This window comes from Schistocerca nitens, chromosome 9 (assembly GCF_023898315.1).
Source record: "Schistocerca nitens isolate TAMUIC-IGC-003100 chromosome 9, iqSchNite1.1, whole genome shotgun sequence".
Lineage (NCBI taxonomy): Eukaryota > Metazoa > Arthropoda > Insecta > Orthoptera > Acrididae > Schistocerca > Schistocerca nitens.
The window spans coordinates 272,132,190-272,152,297 of NC_064622.1; the positions used below are offsets into that span (position 1 = coordinate 272,132,190).

Sequence of the window (20,108 nt, forward strand, 5' to 3'; positions counted from 1 at the left end):
CCCAGTTCGCCAATTCGGAAACTGATCAACCACATCTGGGATGTTATTGAACACGGCGTCAGAGCTCATCACCTCCCCCACCCTGTAATTTACGGGAATTACGTCAATTGCGTGTCCAAGTGTGGTTTCAGCGACCTGCCAAGGCCTCATCGCTTCCATGTTGCCGCTGTTATCTGTGCCAAAGGTGGGTATACCGGTTCTTAGGTAAATGATCATAAAGTTCTGGCTTATCGGCGTAACTTGTAACACTATAATATCGTGTATTTTAGTCACGTACTGTGTTTAATATTGTCGATTGCAAAAGCTGTAATTTGCAGTGTAAAACATTTTCGTTGCAAGCGTGGATGACTAGGGCTCAGACAGTTCTAAACCAGTCTCTCACGATGTCGCAGAATGTAGCATCACATCCACATCACCAATAATACTGTGATATATGCAGTTTATGGGCGCATTGTGTTTCACTGCCAATTGCGTAAGGTGAAATTTACAACGTTAAAAAGCGGGTTCAAATGGATTGACTCTTCGCCTGTATTGAGTGGTTACCTCAGAATTAGTGTCGCTTGTGGACACTAATCAGTTGTTTCTTGATGCAAAAATCTGTACCAAAATATTTATGTTTCGGTTTATTTTATATCTTAAATGCTGCCAGTTTCGGTTACCCAATACCGACATCTTCAAGCACCTGCAAAATAAAGGTGAATACATGTAGTGATATAAGGGTGTACAGTTCAAGTTTATAATTGACAAGTATTCATAATGGCGCTTAAACTTGAAAATAATGGAAATATTAACGTTAAATCAAATCTATGTGTGCGTTCTGCGCACATATGCGAAAACAAGTGTATATATTTGTTAATAGCATTAGACCGAAACTATCTGTTCATTTAGCACAGTAGCTTAAAACTTGTCTACCCATTACTCGGCCGATGTGGCCGAGCGTTTCTAGGCGCTTCAGTCTAGAACCGCGCGACCGCTACGGTCGCAGGTTCGAATCCTACCTCGGGCATGGATGTATGTCCTTAGGTTAGTTAGGTTTAAGTAGGTCTAAGTTCTTGAGAACTGATGACCTCAGCAGTTAAGTCCCGTAGTGCTCAGAGCCATTTGAACCATTTGAACCACATTTATTATACATAAAACTATTTTACATGACAGATTTACTAGGGAGAATATAAAACCATTAAAACTATCACCACTAGACAGCGTACAGTCAAGAGTTCCGTACAAACAAAGCGCGTAATTTTTTTTAAATAGTGAAATCCCATAAAATTCTTTTAGGTGAGGGATCACCTAGTGTATGAGTCACAATCGTTCATTTAAAGTAATTGTAAGCCCATAAAGTTCACAGCAGACTACATATAATGTCGTTGGGAGTATAAAGCATTCCTAACACGACCTGTCTATAGATGCCATCTAAATACTAATACTAACAAGTTGTGTAGTGATACGGTAAGTGGATACGGAAGAGAATAAAAGGTAAATGAGTATGCGAAGACCACTATATTGTCGAAGGCGAAGCCCAAAAAAGGAGTACCATCTATCTTTATGAATAACAAAACCCATCAAAAGTAAAAACCGGTAGACCTTTTAAAGAAAGACCACTAAAAAATTAACTCACGCGTGGAGTTTATAGGTCCTATTTCCTACAGAGTAGCACACGTCTCTCGGTAAAATCAACACTGAAGTTGGTTACTCTATCGAGACACGATCCGTTTTTGAGGTCTGGGATCTACAAAATTAAATGCAGTGACTGTGATGCAATGTACATTGGACAAATTGGTGGAACTTCTAAAGAAAGATTTCGAGAGCATAGAGCGCTACGTACGATCAAGCATTCGACCTTTAAAGAACACTTGCGAACGACAGAAAACAAGCTTACAAGTATTAATGACAATCTAGAGATATTACACATCATTGATAAAGGTGGGACGATGGATGTTCTTGATGATATGGAAATCTACATCCATGCGGAGAAAGAACATGGAAATCTTTTAAATGAACAAACTGAATCAAAGAATAAATTCTTTTTCGAAATTTGTCACGAACTATTGTGAATTGAAGCCTGATATCTGGAAAGGAGGTTATATGGATAGCATGCGCACGTGTTAGGTCTACCCACAGTTTGTTTCACGTTGTGATTGTGTATCGCAAGCGTTCTACGTGCCTACATTTTACGATTTATCGACCCTTACCGTTGGCTGCCTTCCTTTATTCTTTGACTTAGGATTATCTTTAACCACGTTTCGAGGACTGTGTAGGCTCATTCAGTGTCGCGCGTTAACAGGTATGAGTTGCATGACGGTAAGTTGACATGCAGTATGTGCGGAGTTGAGGTCTTCTTGAACCTTTACTATAAACTTCAATGATTTGTTATTTTAGATCGGGTTTACTATTCCAGTTTTATGGCACAATTCGATAAGATTGTTAATGCAATAGCGCATGATAATTTTTACTTTGTAGTACTCATTGATATGACGAATTAGATAATGGAATTTTAGTAGCGTTGCACCAATGTAGCCTCATTGGAGGGTTGTGGTTAGGTTGAGGTCTTGCAGTTACATTAGTGTACATGTCTTGATACAGATAAGATTCTTTTATGATACGTCACTTGATACAGCTTTTTGTAGAATGTTTACTGTATTTCTACTGCTTTGTCCCTACCGGTTATATTGCGTAAATGTGTGGCGTAATATTTGTAAATGATCGTTCATTATCTTTTCACAGAGATCAAGTTATCTATATGTAGCACGTGTTACCATTGCTATTTAAACACCCCGCAAATGACGTGGTTGACAGTTGGAGTTATTGTTTAGCATTTACTAATCTTCCGTTTTGTTTTCGGTAGCAACAGTAGTATTAGCGTACTTCGAGGTTTATATATTTTCTTGCATCGACTTCAGTAACAGTGGATCAGCTTCATATTTTATTGTATATAATGGACCAGTACATTCGGATTTAATTAGAACTACTGTATTCCTATATTGAAGTAATCTTAGCTTGAGGTATAATAGGTCTTTGTTTCGCATTTTACACCCATTGGTGAGCATATGACGTTCTTTTTAATACAGATACTCTATTAATAATACTTCTATTGGTAGTCAAATGGGACTGTATTACTTAAGTTCTTGTAGTATGAGAGATAGATTTGACTGATAATAGGACACAGTGAGGTCGTCATTTTGGTCGTGAATGCCTAGATAGTTGTCACTGTTATTAATGCCATCATTTATTTGACGAAACATGTTCACCGATATGGGATTTCAAGGATATTCACCGTGATATAGTCACCGCTTAGTGAGACACGTAGTGTGGTAGCGACTCACTGTATTAAAGTGGGACGCCCTGTCACAACTTTATTACCGTTTCGGCTTGAATAACCCCTACTGATATTGGCACGTCAGTGTCTAGTCGAACTTAATTATTGGGGCTTATTGTAGTAAATTCATATTGTTATTTTGGGGACTTTTCTTCGGATGATAGGTGAAACTTTCGCTTAGCAATATTTATATACCTCTATATTATTTAAGCCCTTACATGTTGCACCATCGTTTCCGACATCATACAGTTCTTTTCCTATATGTTCTGTTATCAAAGATTTTTAGCATGAATGTAATTTTTCAGCCTTAATATAATGCATTGATTGTTTAGCTGAAGCTTGCTATCTTTCATAAGAACTTGTACATCTTGCTTTCTGCAACTCCTTGTATCTTTTTTATAGCAGTCTACTCCTACGGTAGACAGCATTCAATAGTGATTATCTTTTACGCTAGTTTGACACTTAGGACAATGAAATATTTAGTGTTTCCTTGGACTTTTAGACCCAAACTGAGTCCCAAATTCACTTGAGGGAATTGTGTATGTCTCGACTACACCTGACGAGTACGATTAGGACCCGGTTAAACACCGTGTTAGCGTGCTTCTTACTTCTCATTACAGTTAAGACACGTTGCAGAGATGTTTTTACTACAGATGGGTTTTGGCATTTATATAGATGGTACTCTTTTCTTGGCCTTCGCCTTCGACAACGTATGGTCTTCACATACTGAATTACCTTTTATTCTTTTCCGTATCCACTTACCATATCACTACACTACTTGTTAGTCTTCGAATTTAGATGGTTTCGCATCTGTAGATAGGTCGTGTTAGGAATGCTTTATACTCCCAATGGCATTTTATAAAGCAGTCGGCTGCGAATTTTATGGACTCGCCTTAAGTAGGATTTGACTTCTTTGTTTTTTAGTTCACTCTGGTAATGCTAGCCTGATCAGGGATATAAATGAAACCAATCACACCTTTTATTCCGAGTTACAGTGTAACTTAGACCACCAGTTAGTGGTCAATATTCGTAGTGTTCGCTATGCATGCTATTTTCTGCTAATATGTCGATTGCTATTGGGTTTTGTGTAAAGCTATTTTTGATACTGTGGCATCTACCTGTCTTACCATCCGCCATATTGCCTAGACTTTATATACGCAACCTGTTGTAATTCATACTTTATCATGTGACATTTTGCTTTAAATAAATGATTGTGACTCATATGGACTAGGCGATCCCTCATCTAAAAGAATTTTACAGAATTCCATTATTTAAAAAACATGATACACTTCGGTTGTACGGAACTCTTGACTCGGCACTGTCTAGTGCTGATCATTTTCATGATTTTACGTGCTCCCTAGTAAATCTGTCATGTAAAATTGTTTTATGAATAACAAATATGTACACAAGTTTTAAGGTATTGTGCTAGATATACAGAGAGGTTTGGTTTAATGCTACTAACAAATACATACATCTGAAACTTCCTGGCAGATTAAAACTGTGTGCCCGACCGAGTCTCGGTCGGGCACACAGTTTTAATCTGCCAGGAAGTTTCATATCAGCGCACACTCCGCTGCAGAGTGAAAATCTCATTCTGGATACATACATCTGGTTTAGCATATTTGTGCTGGACGTACACATCGATTTGACGTTAATATTTTCATTGTTTTTAAGTTTAAGGGCCATTATGAATACCTGTCCATTGTGAAACTGAACAGTACACCTTTACATCACTACATGTGTACTCCACTATTATGCAGGGGCCTGAAGATGGCAATATTGAGTTGCCGAAACTGGTAACATTTGAGATATAAAATAGAATAAACCAAAACATACGGCTATTGGTAAAGTTTTTTTAGTAAAGAAATACGTACCAGCCGACGTCGCCCAGGCCATAATAGACCGATAGACTAATCAGTTGATACCTGAAAGTGGCCCAAAAAGCCAAATACTGGTTAGAAATGAACAAAAACCAGTAAAACAAGAACAATCTACTAGTTGTTCAACTTTAAATATAGATAAAATAAATTATTGCCTAGAAAACAAGTGTGATTGTTAACAATCTTTCTCACCATGGATTCTACTTTTCTGTTGATAACTTTTCTGAGGCTGTGCAAAATTGAATTCACAACACATGTACCAGATGGGTTGGCAAGTATTATACAAAGAGCTGAAACATTTAATTAATTTCGCTGTTCCATTTTATAATATTTATCGAGATTGTTTTCTAAAAATTATCAGGTAGTATGTTAAGGCGCTTATTAGAGACAGAAACTGTGTGCTGTAGCCACGCGGTCTGGGGAGCCTTGATACGGTTTGCGCGGCTGCCCCCTTCGGAGGTAGGTCCTCTCTCAGGCATGGCTGTGTGTTGTCCTTCGCGTAAGTTTAAGTTAGATCAAGTAGTGTGTAAGCCTAGGGACTGATGACCTCAGCAGTTTGGTCCCAGAGGAACTTACCACAAATTTCCAATTTAGAGATGAGAAACGGACGAGTGTGGGTCAAATGTTGCGGGTTGCATAAATCACAAATCAAGGCACTGCTGTTAAATCAGTGCTAGCTTCGTTCCCGCTGTACTTCCGCGGGTATGACAAATCTAAGAACTGTGGCGCTTCGTACTCGTCACTTCGTACTCGTTCGCGGACCGCTGCGACAGAGGTTCTAAGCGCTTCTGTCCGGAACCACGCTCCTGCTACGGTCGCAGGTTCGAATCCTGCCTCGGGCATGGATGTGTGTGATGTCCTTAGGTTGGGTGGGTTTAAGTAGTTCTAGGGGACTGATGACCTCAGATGGTAAGTCCCATAGTGCTTAGAACCATATTGAAGGCACTCGTTCTCTCTTAGAAAAGCACGCAGAATTGTAAGGCCAGTCGTGACTTATTGTTAGCACGGAAGATGAGGACGCGATCTTACTCCAGATGCTGTAAAGTAGCACTGACTAGGCGAAATGAGACTGTCATCAGATGGCCTTTAACGAAGCTGTCTTTTGTGAGACGGTTGAGGGTGTAAGACGAAAATTGATGCGAAGTACCCGACTGCAAATGTTCCATTACAGGAGGAGTGATACCTTCTATAAGTTTCACGCTGCAGTCGACGCTTCAGACGAAAAATATACTAATTTCGTCCATTCCAAATTAAGTGGTTGTATTTTTATTCCACATCCACAGTGAGAAAATACGGGCTGCGTCAAACAGCAACGGGGCACAGAGCTACGTCCCTGTTATATCCCTGCGACAAAAAAAACACACTATTCTTCTATTAATTTGCTCAAGACAGCTTGCGTTTATGGGCTAACACTGATCTGTATAGCTTCAGTTCTGTAATTTTTAAATTAATCAACATTTAGAAATTGCGCTTCTTCCTCACGTCATGTTTTAGAGTACTATCGTTAAAGACTCTGTAATGCGTCGGAAGTGTGTGCGCTCAACGTAATGGTCAGATACTCTGAACAGGTATGAAATAATAAAAAAAAATTATAGCAATCTTCGAAAGCGTTTTATATACGGGGTGATTTTTTACACCGTGTACGAAGTCTAGGGATTGATCGATGAGAGGATACGGAACAATATAGATGTAAAGACGTTATATCTGCTGTGGTTTCCAAGCTACAGACCGCTATCCAATTAAACTTTGTTACAGAGACTACAGTTTAATACGCGCTGCACCATGCTGCCACAGTTACAGTACGCATGGTTCCCCCTAGAGGGTCGTACTTTCCTGATACCGTCCCTAGCGCCAAAGCGTCCTCTCCTGTCATAGTAATTGGTAATGTTGCGTCCGATTCACTTTTCTTACTAAATCACCTTGTAGTGGATGTGATACAGCTTGCCGACATGGTGTTCACTTAAGGAAAGGCAAACAGAGACCAATCCCCGCCAACAACAACTGCATTCAGTGTTTACAATCGTGTTTCGTCGTATGTCTGAGACAGGCTCCATCTACATCTATACTCCGCAGGCCAACAAACGGTGTGTGGCGGAGGGCACTTTACGTGCCACTGTCATTACCTCCCATTTCTGTTCCAGTCGCGTATGGTTCGCGGGAAGAACGACTGCCGGAAAGCCTCCGTGCGCGCTCGAATCTCTGATTTTACATTCGTGATCTCCTCGGGAGGTTTAAGTGGGGGGGAAGCAATATATTCGATACCTCATCGAGAAACGCACCTTCTCGAAACCTGCACAGCAAGCTACACCGCGATGCAGAGCGCCTCTCTTGCAAAGTCTGCCACTTGAGTTTGCTAAACATCTCCGTAACGCTATCACGCTTACCAAATAACCCTGTGATGAAACGCGCCGCTCTTCTTTGGATCTTCTCTATCTCCACCGTCAACCCGATCTGGTACGGATTCCACACTGATGAGCAATACTCAAGTATACGTCGAAAGAGTGTTTTGTAAGCCACCTCCTTTGTTGATGGACTACATTTTCTAAGGACTCTCCCAATGAATCTCAACCTGGCACCCGCCTTACCAACAATTAATTTTATATGATCATTCCACTTCACATCATTCCATATGCATACTCCCAGATATTTTACAGAAGTAACTGCCACCAGTGTTTGTTCCGCTGTCATATAATCATACAATAAAGGATCCTTCATTCTATGTATTCGCAGTACGTTACATTTGTCTATGTTAAGGGTCAGTTGCCACTCCCTGCACCAAGTGCCTATCCGCTGCAGATCTTCCTGCATTTCGCTACAATTTTCTAATGCTGCAATTTCTCTGTATACTACAGCATCATCCGCGAAAAGCCGCATGGAACTTCCGACACTATCTACTAGGTCATTTATATATATATTATGAAAAGCAATGGTCCCATAACACTCCCCAGTGGCACGCCAGAGGTTACTTTAACGTCTGTAGACGTCTCTCCATTGATAACAACATGCTGCGTTCTGTTTCCTAAAAACTCTTCAATACAGCCACACAGCTGGTTTGATATTCCGTAGACTCTTACTTTATCAGGCGACAGTACGGAACTGTGTCGAACGCCTTCCGGAAGTCAAGGAAAATAGCATCTACCTGGGAGCCTGTATCTAATATTTTCTGTGTCTCATGAACAAATAAAGCGAGTTGGGTCTCACACGATCGCCGTTTCCGGAATCCATGTTGATTCCGGGTTTCCAGAAATGACATGATACGCGAGCAAAAAACTTGTTCTAAAATTCTACAACAGATTGATGTCAGATTCCTATAGTTTTGCGCATCTTCTCGACGACCGTTCTTGAAAACTGGGACTACCTGTGCTCTTTTTCAATCATTTGGAACCTTCCGTTCCTCTAGAGACTTGCGGTACACGGCTGTTAGAAGGGGGGCAAGTTCTTTCGCGTACTCTGTGTAGAATCGAATTGGTATCCCGTCAGGTCCAGTGGACTGTCCTCTGTTGAGTGATTCCAGTTGCTTTTCTATTCCTTGGACACTTATTTCGATGTCAGCCATTTTTTCGTTTGTGCGAGGATTTAGAGAAGGAACTGCAGTGCGGTCTTCCTCTGTGAAACAGCTTTGGGAAAAGGTGTTTAGTATTTCTGCTTTACGCCTGTCATCCTCTGTTTCAATGCCATCATCATCCCAGAGTGTCTGGATATGCTGTTTCGATCCACTTACTGATTTAAAGTAAGACCGGAACTTCCTAGGATTTTCTGTCAAGTCGGTACATAGAATTTTACTTCTGAATTCACTGAACGCTTCACGCATAGCCCTCCTTACGCTAAGTTTGACATCGTTTAGCTCCTGTTTGTGTGAGAGGTTTTAGCTGCGTTTAAACTTGCAGTGGAGCTCTCTTTGTTTTCGCAGTAGTTTCCTAACTTCGTTGTTGAACCACGGCGGGTTTTTTCCGTCCCTCAGTTTTATTCGGCACGTACCTGTCAAAAAGGTATTTTACGCAAGCTGCACCATGAAGGATGTACCCGATATGTTCGGGCATCTGACTTGGTGGAAGTCGTGATTAACACTGTGCAAGGCGACCGCCATTTCAGTACCAGGCAGTTGGCCCTCCAGTACAGGGTAATCCACACGACTGTGTGGAACATCATCCATGACAATTGTTACTACCCTTGTCACTTACGGAGTGTGCAAGGCTTACTAGCGACAGAGTTTTCACATTTGAAGCAGTTTTGTCCCTGGTTACTTCACCAGGCAACCACTATTCCGGAACCTGTCATTCATCGTAGTTACAGATGACGCCACCTTTACGCAGAGTTGTATCTTCAGCATTCGTAAGTCGTCTGTGGGACAGTGTGCAGAGCACTCATGGTATGGTGGCAGCGAATCATCAGCATCAGTGTAGCCGATATGTGTGGGCTGGGATAATACGCGACCGTATTTTGGGACCAGTCTTCCTTGTATGTCGCCTACAGGTCGGAACTACAGGATTTTCTTGCGGTTGACTTTGACTCCCCTGATGGAAGAAGTGCCGTTAAAGATTCGAAGGGTTATGTGCTGCTATATGAGGGGACTCTAGCCCAATTATTCGTTAATGTCCGAACGGATCTCAACCATGCCTTCCCTGGTCGATGGATCGGACGAGGCGGTCGAGTTGCATGGCCAGCTTGTCCTTTGGATTTTAACACTTGCGATTTTTGGTTATGGGGCCATTTCACAGGTATTGTGTATACAGAGCTCATTCCACATGTGGAGCCAATGGAGCAGCGTATTCATGTTGCCTTGTGTAGAGGCAGCATGGACGATGTGATCGTGTGAGATAGAACACAGTACGGCGTGTACGCGCATGCATTGAGGCACATGGAAACAATTTTCAACATATATGAAACTGTCGCTGCATGTTACAGAAAATTAGACTGCAGTTTCTGCAAGAATGTTTCATTGAATAAATGGCCTCTACATGCATTTCCAGACATAAGTTCATTAGACCCTTTCTGTTCCATATCCTCTCATCGATCAATCTCTCTGGTTTGTACACGGTGGAAAAATGACCGCGCGCGCGCGCGCGCGCGCGCGTGTGTGTGTGTGTGTGTTATTTATAAGCAGAACAACGTTCACTGCTAACCGATCAGTTGTTATATTGGTATATACTGCAACTTGCTCTTGTCATTTAAGTACACTACTGGCCATTAAAATTGCTACACCAAGAAGAAATGCAGATAAGTGGGTATTCATTGGACAAATATATTACACTAGAACTGACATGTGATTACATTTTCACGCAATTGTGAGTGCATAGATCCTGAGAAATCAGTATCCAGAACAACCACCTCTGGCCGTAATAACGGTATTCATACGCCTGGGCATTGAGTCAGAGCTTGGATGGCGTGTACACGTATAGCTGCCCATGCAGCTTCAGCACGATACCACAGTTCATCAACAGTATCACTGGCCTATAGTGCTCGGCCACCATTGACCAGACATTTTCAATTGGTGAGAGATACGGAGAACATGCTGGCCAGGGCAGCAGTCGAACATTTTCTGTATCCAGAAAGGCCCGTACAGAACTTGCAAGTTGCGGTCGTGCATTATCCTGCTGAAATGTAGGGTTTCGCAGGGATCGAATGAAGGGTAGAGCCACGGGTCGTAACACATCTGAAATGTAACGTCCACTGTCCAAAGTGCCATCAATGCCAACAAGAGGTGACCGAGACGTTTAACCAATGACTCCCCATACCATCACACCAGGTGATACGCCAGTATGGCGATGAGGAATACTCGCTTCCGATGTGCGTTCACCGAGATGTCGCGAAACACGGATGCGACCATCATGATGCTGTAAACAGAACCTGGATTCAACCGAAAAAATGACGTTTTGCCATTCGTGCACCCAAGTTCGTCGTTGAGTACACCATCGCAGGCGCTCCTGTCTGTGATGCAACGTCAAGGGTAATCGCAGCCATGGTCTCTGAGCTGATAGTCCGTGCTGCTGCAAACGTCGTCGAACTGTTCGTGCAGATGGTTGTTGTCTTGCAAACGTCCCTTTCTAATGAAACAGGGATCGAGACGTGGCTGCACGATCCGTTACAGCCATGCGGATAAGATGCCTGTCATCTCGACTGCTAGTAATACGAGGCCGTTGGGATCCAGCACAGCGCTCCATATTACCCTCCTGAACCCACCGATTCCATATTCTGCTAACAGTCATTGGATCTCGACCAACGCGTGCAGCAATATCGCGATACGATAAACAGCAATCGCGATAGGCTACAATCCGACCTTTATCAAAGTCTGAAACGTAATGGTACGCATTTCTCCTCATTACACGAGGCATCACAATGACGTTTCACCAGACAACGCAGGTCAACTGCTTTTTGTGTATGAGAAATGGGTTGGAAACTTTGCTCATGTCTGCACGCTGTAGCTGTCGACACCGGCGCCAACCTTATGTGAATGCTCTGAGAAGCTAATCATTTGCATATCACGGCATCTTCTTCCTGTCGGTTAAATTTCGCGTCTGTAGCACGTCATCTTCGTGGGGTACCATTTTTATTGGCCAGTAGTGTAGACTGGATTTCTGTTGCATTTCGACTTGTACTTTAGAATGGCTGTGAAATCGAAATCATAATTTTGTGCAAGAAATGTACAATAATTAGCATATTAAAAGCGAAATTTTATTAGAAAACGGCTGTGAATGTTGCGGGAATGCCGTGAGTCCGTGTGTATACTTCCGATTTCGTGTACTCGTTCCCCTTTCTGAGTTAGTCGAGTCCACTTACATACCTGACAACACTCAGGTGATGGAAGAGTGGGCTGCGGCGGAAACTCAAGAGTCGATCCTAAGGGCACACGGAGACTGCTAGTTCAGAGATGACGAGTTTAAAGCGAATATATGGATCTCATTTCTTGTCTGCCCACCCCAGCTTCTTGTCTGCCCCCCCCCTCCGTTTCTTGTCTGACCGCCCCCCCGTTTCTTGCTTGCCACCCCATTTCTTGCCTGCCCCCCCGTTTCTTGCCTGCCCCCCGTTTCTTGCCTGCCCCCCGTTTCTTGCCTGCCCCCCGTTTCTTGCCTGCCCCCCCGTTTCTTGCCTGCCCCCCCGTTTCTTGCCTGCCCCCCCGTTTCTTGCCTGCCCCCCCGTTTCTTGCCTGCCCCCCCGTTTCTTGCCTGCCCCCCCGTTTCTTGCCTGCCCCACCGTTTCTTGCCTGCCCCCCCTTTTCTTGCCTGCCCCCCCGTTTCTTGCCTGCCCCCCCGTTTCTTGCCTGCCCCCCCGTTTCTTGCCTGCCCCCCCCGTTTCTTGCCTGCCCCCCCCCGTTTCTTGCCTGCCCCCCTGTTTCTTGCCTGCCGCCCCCGTTTCTTGCCTGCCGCCCCCGTTTCTTGCCTGCCGCCCCCGTTTCTTGCCTGCCGCCCCCGTTTCTTGCCTGCCACCCCCGTTTCTTGCCTGCCGCCCCCGTTTCTTGCCTGCCGCCCCCGTTTCTTGCCTGCCGCCCCCGTTTCTTGCCTGCCGCCCCCGTTTCTTGCCTGCCGCCCCCGTTTCTTGCCTGCCGCCCCCGTTTCTTGCCTGCCGCCCCCGTTTCTTGCCTGCCGCCCCCGTTTCTTGCCTGCCGCCCCCGTTTCTTGCCTGCAGCCCCCGTTTCTTGCCTGCCGCCCCCGTTTCTTGCCTGCCGCCCCCGTTTCTTGCCTGCCGCCCCCGTTTCTTGCCTGCCGCCCCCGTTTCTTGCCTGCCGCCCCCGTTTCTTGCCTGCCGCCCCCGTTTCTTGCCTGCCGCCCCCGTTTCTTGCCTGCCGCCCCCGTTTCTTGCCTGCCGCCCCCGTTTCTTGCCTGCCGCCCCCGTTTCTTGCCTGCCGCCCCCGTTTCTTGCCTGCCGCCCCCGTTTCTTGCCTGCCGCCCCCGTTTCTTGCCTGCCGCCCCCGTTTCTTGCCTGCCGCCCCCGTTTCTTGCCTGCCGCCCCCGTTTCTTGCCTGCCGCCCCCGTTTCTTGCCTGCCGCCCCCGTTTCTTGCCTGCCGCCCCCGTTTCTTGCCTGCCCACCCCCCGTTTCTTGCCTGCCCCCCCCCCCCGTTTCTTGCCTGCCCCCCCGTTTCTTGCCTGCCCCCCCGTTTCTTGCCTGCCCCCCCGTTTCTTGCCTGCCCCCCCCCGTTTCTTGCCTGCCCCCCCGTCTCTTGCCGGCCCCCCCGTCTCTTGCCGCCCCCCACCGTCTCTTGCCGGCCCCCCCCGTCTCTCGCCTGCCCCCCCGTCTCTCGCCTGCCCCCCCGTCTCTCGCCTGCCCCCCCGTCTCTCGCCTGCCCCCCCCACGTCTCTCGCCTGCCCCCCCACGTCTCTCGCCTGCCCCCCCCACGTCTCTCGCCTGCCCCCCCACGTCTCTCGCCTGCCCCCCCACGTCATTCGCCTCCCCCCCCACGTCTCTCGCCTGCCCCCCCCCACGTCTCTCGCCTGCCCCCCCCCCCACGTCTCTCGCCTGCCCCCCCCCCCCACGTCTCTCGCCTGCCCCCCCCCACGTCTCTCGCCTGCCCCCCCCCACGTCTCTCGCCTGCCCCCCCCCCACGTCTCTCGCCTGCCCCCCCCCCACGTCTCTCGCCTGCCCCCCCCCACGTCTCTCGCCTGCCCCCCCCCCACGTCTCTCGCCTGCCCCCCCCCACGTCTCTCGCCTGCCCCCCCCACGTCTCTCGCCTGCCCCCCCCCCACGTCTCTCGCCTGCCCCCCCACGTCTCTCGCCTGCCCCCCCCCCACGTCTCTCGCCTGCCCCCCCCCCACGTCTCTCGCCTGCCCCCCCCCCACGTCTCTCGCCTGCCCCCCCCACGTCTCTCGCCTGCCCCCCCCCACGACTCCCGCCTGCCCCCCCACGTCTCTCGCCTGCCCCCCCCCACGTCTCTCGCCTGCACCCCCCCCACGTCTCTCGCCTGCCCCCCCCACGTCTCTCGCCTGCCCCCCCCCCCACGTCTCTCGCCTGCCCCCCCCCCCACGTCTCTCGCCTGCCCCCCCCCACGTCTCTCGCCTGCCCCCCCCACGTCTCTCGCCTGCCCCCCCCACGTCTCTCGCCTGCCCCCCCCCCACGTCTCTCGCCTGCCCCCCCCCACGTCTCTCGCCTGCCCCCCCCCCACGTCTCTCGCCTGCCCCCCACGTCTCTCGCCTGCACCCCCACGTCTCTCGCCTGCACCCCCACGTCTCTCGCGGCCCCCCCCACGTCTCTCGCCTGCCCCCCCACGTCTCTCGCCTGCCCCCCCACGTCTCTCGCCTGCCCCCCCACGTCTCTCGCCTGCCCCCCCACGTCTCTCGCCTGCCCTCCCACGTCTCTCGCCTGCCCCCCCACGTCTCTCGCCTGCCCCCCCACGTCTCTCGCCTGCCCCCCCACGTCTCTCGCCTGCCCCCCCACGTCTCTCGCCTGCCCCCCCACGTCTCTCGCCTGCCCCCCCACGTCTCTCGCCTGCCCCCCCACGTCTCTCGCCTGCCCCCCCCACGTCTCTCGCCTGTCCCCCCACGTCACTCGCCTGCCCCCCCACGTCTCTCGCCTGCCCCCCCACGTCTCTCGCCTGCCCCCCCACGTCTCTCGCCTGCCCCCCCACGGGCAAGAGACCTCAACATCTCTTGTGTGCCCCCCTCCCCCGTATCATGTATCTACTACTAATTGCAGCATGTAACGATACATCTTCAGGAGATGAACAACACACAAGCTGCACAATAATGGTCGGGTTGTGTTTACTGTACCGATGTGTCGCGATTTAGCCGCTTTTGGTTTGCCGCAAAGCGTCTGGTGCAGCGTCTGCCAAGTGCCGCATCTAACCCGCTGTGTGACGATTTTGTGTGTCATAATTCATACCGGAGTTGGTTTGTCATATTTTAGGAGCGTTTTTTGTGTCGTAGCATGGGCTCGCTCATTCAGGTTCCGTTGTTGCCCTTTGTTATACGTCTTCATGGTGAGCATCGTATTGAGATTAAACAGTTGTGAGTAAACGGCTGTTTGTATACGTTGGTGGTTTGACAAGCATCCAGGCACTCCATTGTACAGGGTGTCCTGAAAATTCATTAACATTTGAAAATGCACTAAATCACGGTATAATATAGGCCAAGAGATAAAACTTCACACACAGGTCATAAATGACAGACCTTTATTGAAACCAATCGCGAGTGCGAAAACTGCCCAACGGATGGTGCTGGACATCAGTTACACCACGTGAGTCTTGCATAAGATGAGCTGTAATGAATTGTTAGCCACTGATTTTGTGACTTAGAGCGTTTTCAGAGTGTGCAATTTAAAAATTGGGGAACATGACACTGTTGTCTAAGATGTTTTGGACCGTTGAAGCCCATTTCACACTCCAAGGGACTCTCAACACTCATAATTGGAGAAGTTGAGCTAACTAAATTAATAGAACTGTCGTGGAAACCCCACTGCATGACAGTCAGGGTGTGGCGTGGGTTTACCACGTAAATCTTGATCAGACCCTTTCTCTTCGAAGAAATGTGGGCTGCTGCTTTTTAAACTGTCAGCGTGATGGGAGCTGGGTGCACAGATGTAGAATAGCATCAACCGCAGTGTGGCTGACAAGCACCTGCTGGAAGGTATGACTTTCACACATAATGGAGCTCCGCTCCATATTGCTAATGTGTCCTAGATATCTTGCACACATCGTTTAATGAGAATCGCGTGTTAAAGTGCCACTTCCACCACGTTTCGCTTCTCAGATCCCCCAAACTTAATCCCCCCTGCGGGTTCGGGGGTTAGAATAGGCCCGCGGTATTCCTGCCTGTCGTAAGAGGCGACTAGTAGTCTCAAATGTTTCGGCCTTATGTGATGGTCCCCTCTCGGGTTTGACCTCCATCTTTCTAAATTATTCCGAAGAGCGAGCCAATTGGGGAAGGGCGCCTTACATGGTGCACTGTATCCGTCGTGCATTGAGACCTTTAGCTGGCTTTTTCGTCGTTGCAGTGGTGTCCCGCTCGTTTTCCATCTCTTGGGCGAGGATACGTCCCTGGGTGCGATTACCACGCTGCACTCTGCAGTGTTGCTTGTAACTGCGACGACAACCTTGGACATTTTTGCACCTAAGATCCAGCACGGTAGCCAGTCCGTTGTGGTGGGGCCGCCATGTACCCTGCTGGCTGTAGCCCCCTGACAACACAGGGATCGCTCTACTGGTGCCTGCGCCGTTAACTCCCCACGTATGTCAAGGAGCAGATGCCCATCTCCCTGGGGCATCAGGACTCCCGGCAATGGCCATCCTGCCAGGTGGCTATTGCTGCGGCTGGGTGGCGCCCGTGGGGAGGGCCCTTGGTCGGAGTAGGTGGCATCAGGGCGGATGACCCGCAATGAAGCGTGGTACATCGTCTCTCGCTGGCGGCCAGCCACCAGCAGTCTCTAAGCGTTCGAGGGCTCATTTAAAAGCTAACGTTTATGACCCCAAATCGTTCCCATCCCTGGCCACACCATGGGAGGAACGAAAGGCAATGAATGACAGTGACGTGTATTCCCCCAGGTATCTCGTCTGTACCAGAGCTGATGGTGAATAGTTTCTATCCGTGAAGCCTCAGTTCTTTGTAGAGCATTTAGAGGACAAGTTTTGGGGAGGTGGAGGGCTTGTCCAAAATGTGCTCTGAGTCAGTTTTGATAAAAACGGCATCCTCTGCCCAGTCATGCAGGTTACTTGCTTGTGACAAGTTGGGGGATGTTCACGTTACCATCACCCCACATAAGAGTTTAAATATGGTCCAGGGTGTTATTTTCAATAGGTACCTCCTTTTGCAGTCTGATAACGAGCTGCGCGCCAATTTAGAGCGCCGAGGTGTACATTTCGTCCGGCGTGTTCATCGGGGTCCGAGGGACAATCAGGTAGCTACTGGTGCCTTCATCTTGGCCTTCAAAGGTGATACCTTACCAGAGAAGGTCAAGGTGATGGTCTACCAGTGTGATGTCAAACCCTTTATCCCTCCCCTGATGCGGTGCTTTAAGTGCTGGAAGTGCGGTCACATGTCCTCTCGCTGTACTTCTAGCCTCACATGTCGAGATTGTGGACGCCCACCTCATCCCGATACTCTATGTGCTCCGCCTCCTGTCTGTGTCAACTGTGGAGAGCCTCATTCCCCTTGCTCGCCGGACTGCAGTATCTTACAGAAAGAACGCAAAATCATGGAATATAAGACCCTGGACCGACTGACTTACACTGAGGCTAAGCGGAAATTTGAACGGCTACATCCTGTGCGCATAATGTCATCTTATGCCTCCACTGTCACTCCTGCTCCAGCTCCTTCAGCTGCAAGATATACAGTCAGCTCTCAGAGTCAGAGGACCGCACCTGCCCCCTGACGATGGGGGCCCCTTCTCTCGCTGTTGCTCCCACACCACCTACCTCGGGAGCAGCACCCACTAAACCATCGGGGACACCAGTCCCCACTTCTAAGCCGGAGAAGCGTAAGTCTTCTTCGGCTTCTCTCGCTCGGAGGGGATCCCTTGGGTCACTCCCTTCCCAGGTTCCTACCAGCGGCACAGCAGACACCAACCAGTGGCTGAAGAAGCCACAGGTCACTGGTCGACGGGCTTCGCGATCCTCTTCGGTCCCAGAGACTGACTCCAATAAGCCCTCTGAACAACGGCAACCAAAGGAACAGCGAGAGAAAACGACTTTGAAGACCCATAAGTCCAAGACACCTGCGGTGGCACCTAATCCACCGCTACCTAAAAGCTCTGCGTCTGAGGATGAGGTGGAGATCCTTGCGTCCACTGAGGACCTTGATCTCGCCGATCCCTCAGACGCAATGGATAGCACTTGCACGGGTGCTCCATCGGAGGCGGCAGGTGACCCAGCGGCGTAATCTGCCTTCCCAGTCCCTTCACGCCTTTCTCCCCAATGGTCAATACCATCCTCCAGTGGAACTGCAGCGGTTTCTTCCACCATCTAGCTGAGCTCCGCCAACTTATCAGCCTTCACCCTTTCTTCTGCATTGCTCTTCAGGAAACTTGGTTTCCAGCAATGCGAACCCCCACCCTCCGTGGCTATCGGGGTTATTATAAGAACTGGGCACCATATGAAAGGGTGTCTGGTGGCGTCTGCCTCAATGTCCTTCACACTCTGCACAGCGAGTCTGTCCCTCTCCAAACACCTTTAGAGGCTGTCGCTGTTCGGGTGTGGACGCCACAGGCTGTTACCGTCTGCAGTCTTTACCTTCCACCGGATAGTGATGTCTCGCAGCATGTCCTGGCTGCGCTGATAGCCCAATTGCCGCCACCTTTCTTGCTATTGGGCGACTTCAACGCCCATAACCCTCTGTGGGGTGGGTCAGTGGCAACAGGTCGAGGCGCCACCGTTGAGCATTTATTGTCGCAGCTCGATCTCTCGATTTTAAATGATGGTGCCTTCAGACACTTCAGTGAGGCGCATGGCACATACTCCGCCATTGACCTTTCAATCTGTAGCCCTAGCCTCTTACCGTCTGTCCAATGGAGTGTGCATGACGACCTTTGTGGTAGTGACCACGTTCCGATCTTTCTGTCACTGCCACAGCGTCACTCTTCTGGGCGCCCCATCAGATGGCATATGAATAAGGCTGACTGGGACTTGTTCTCCTCCATTGCCGCTATTGAGCCTCTCTCTAGTGACGACATTGATGCGGTGGTTCACTCAGTCACCACCAGCACCGTTATTGCCGCAGAATCTGCCATTCCCAGTTCTTCTGGGTCCCCTCGGCGCCGGACTGTGGCTTGGTGGTCGCCTGAGATCGCTGAGGCGATTAAAGATCGCCGGCGGGCGCTACAGCGTCACAAGCGGCATCCCTGCATTGAACACCTCATCACCTTCAAACGGCTGCGTGCGCGGGCCCGCCGCCTTATCCGCCAAAGCAAGCAGGAGTGCTGGGAGCGGTATGTGTCCACCATTGGCCTCTATGTCTCTCCATCGCAGGTCTGGGCCAAGATCCGACGCCTCTATGGCTATCGGACCCCTGTCAGCGTCCCTGCGCTCTCACTGAATGGAGCAGTTTGTACAGACTCCGGCGAAATTGCCAACAGCTTGGCTGAGCATTTTGCTCTTAGTTCCGCTTCTTCCAATTACCCACTGGCCTTCCGCTCCATTAAAGAGCGGATGGAACGTCAGAGCCTTTCGTTTCGCACCCACCACCCAGAATCTTACAATGCTCCATTCAGTGAGTGGGAATTTCGCAGTGCCCTAGCCGCTTGCCTTGATACCGCTCCTGGGCCAGATGGCATCCACTGTCAGATGCTGAAACACCTTTCAGTGGACTGCCAGCGGCGCCTCGTCGATCTTTACAACTGTCTTTGGGTCGAGGGGGAGTTTCCGTCGCAATGGTGGGAAGGCATTGTCATCCCCGTTTTGAAACCTGGAAAGAACACTCTGGAGGTGGACAGCTACCGTTCCATTAGCCTCACCAACGTTCTTTGCAGGATGCTTGAACGGATGGTGAGCCGGCGATTGAATTGGGTACTGGAGTCTCGGGGCCTTCTGGCTCAATCTCAGGGTGGGTTCCGTAAAGGCCGCTCCGCCACCGACAATCTGGTGAGCCTGGAGTCGGCCATCCGTACTGCCTTTGCCCGCCGTTAGCACCTGGTCGCTGTCTTTTTCGACATGTGGAAGGCGTACGATACGACATGGCGTCATCACATCCTTTCTACGCTTCATGGATGGGGTCTTCGGGGCCCTCTGCCGATCTTTATCAGAAATTTTCTGTCGTAGCGTACCTTCCGCGTGCAAGTCGCGACCTCATATGGTTCCTCCCACGTCCAAGAGACCGGTGTGCCACAGGGCTCTGTTTTAAGTGTCTGCCTGTTTTAATAGCCATTAACGGGCTCGCTGCGGCCGTGGGAAATTCTGTCTTGGCGTCCCTGTATGCTGATGGCTTCTGCCTTTACTACAGCTCTACTGGCATTGCAGCTGTTGAACGTCAGCTACAGGGCGCTATCCGCCAGGCGCAGT

The 20,108-nt window shown here is 49.1% G+C and overlaps 1 protein-coding gene across 1 annotated transcript in view; it reads right to left on the reverse strand.

The window, feature by feature from the left end:
* Positions 1 to 655: 655 nt before the first annotated feature.
* The window catches only part of LOC126204178 (octapeptide-repeat protein T2-like), a 34,824-nt gene continuing 15,371 nt past the window's right edge, over positions 656 to 20,108 (reverse strand). The window contains exons 2-3 of the mRNA XM_049938583.1: positions 12,512 to 13,190; positions 656 to 682 (exon numbers count right to left, since the gene is read on the reverse strand). Of these exons, the coding sequence (XP_049794540.1) occupies positions 656 to 682; positions 12,512 to 13,190 (706 nt within the window). The remainder of the gene's footprint in view (positions 683 to 12,511; positions 13,191 to 20,108) is intronic.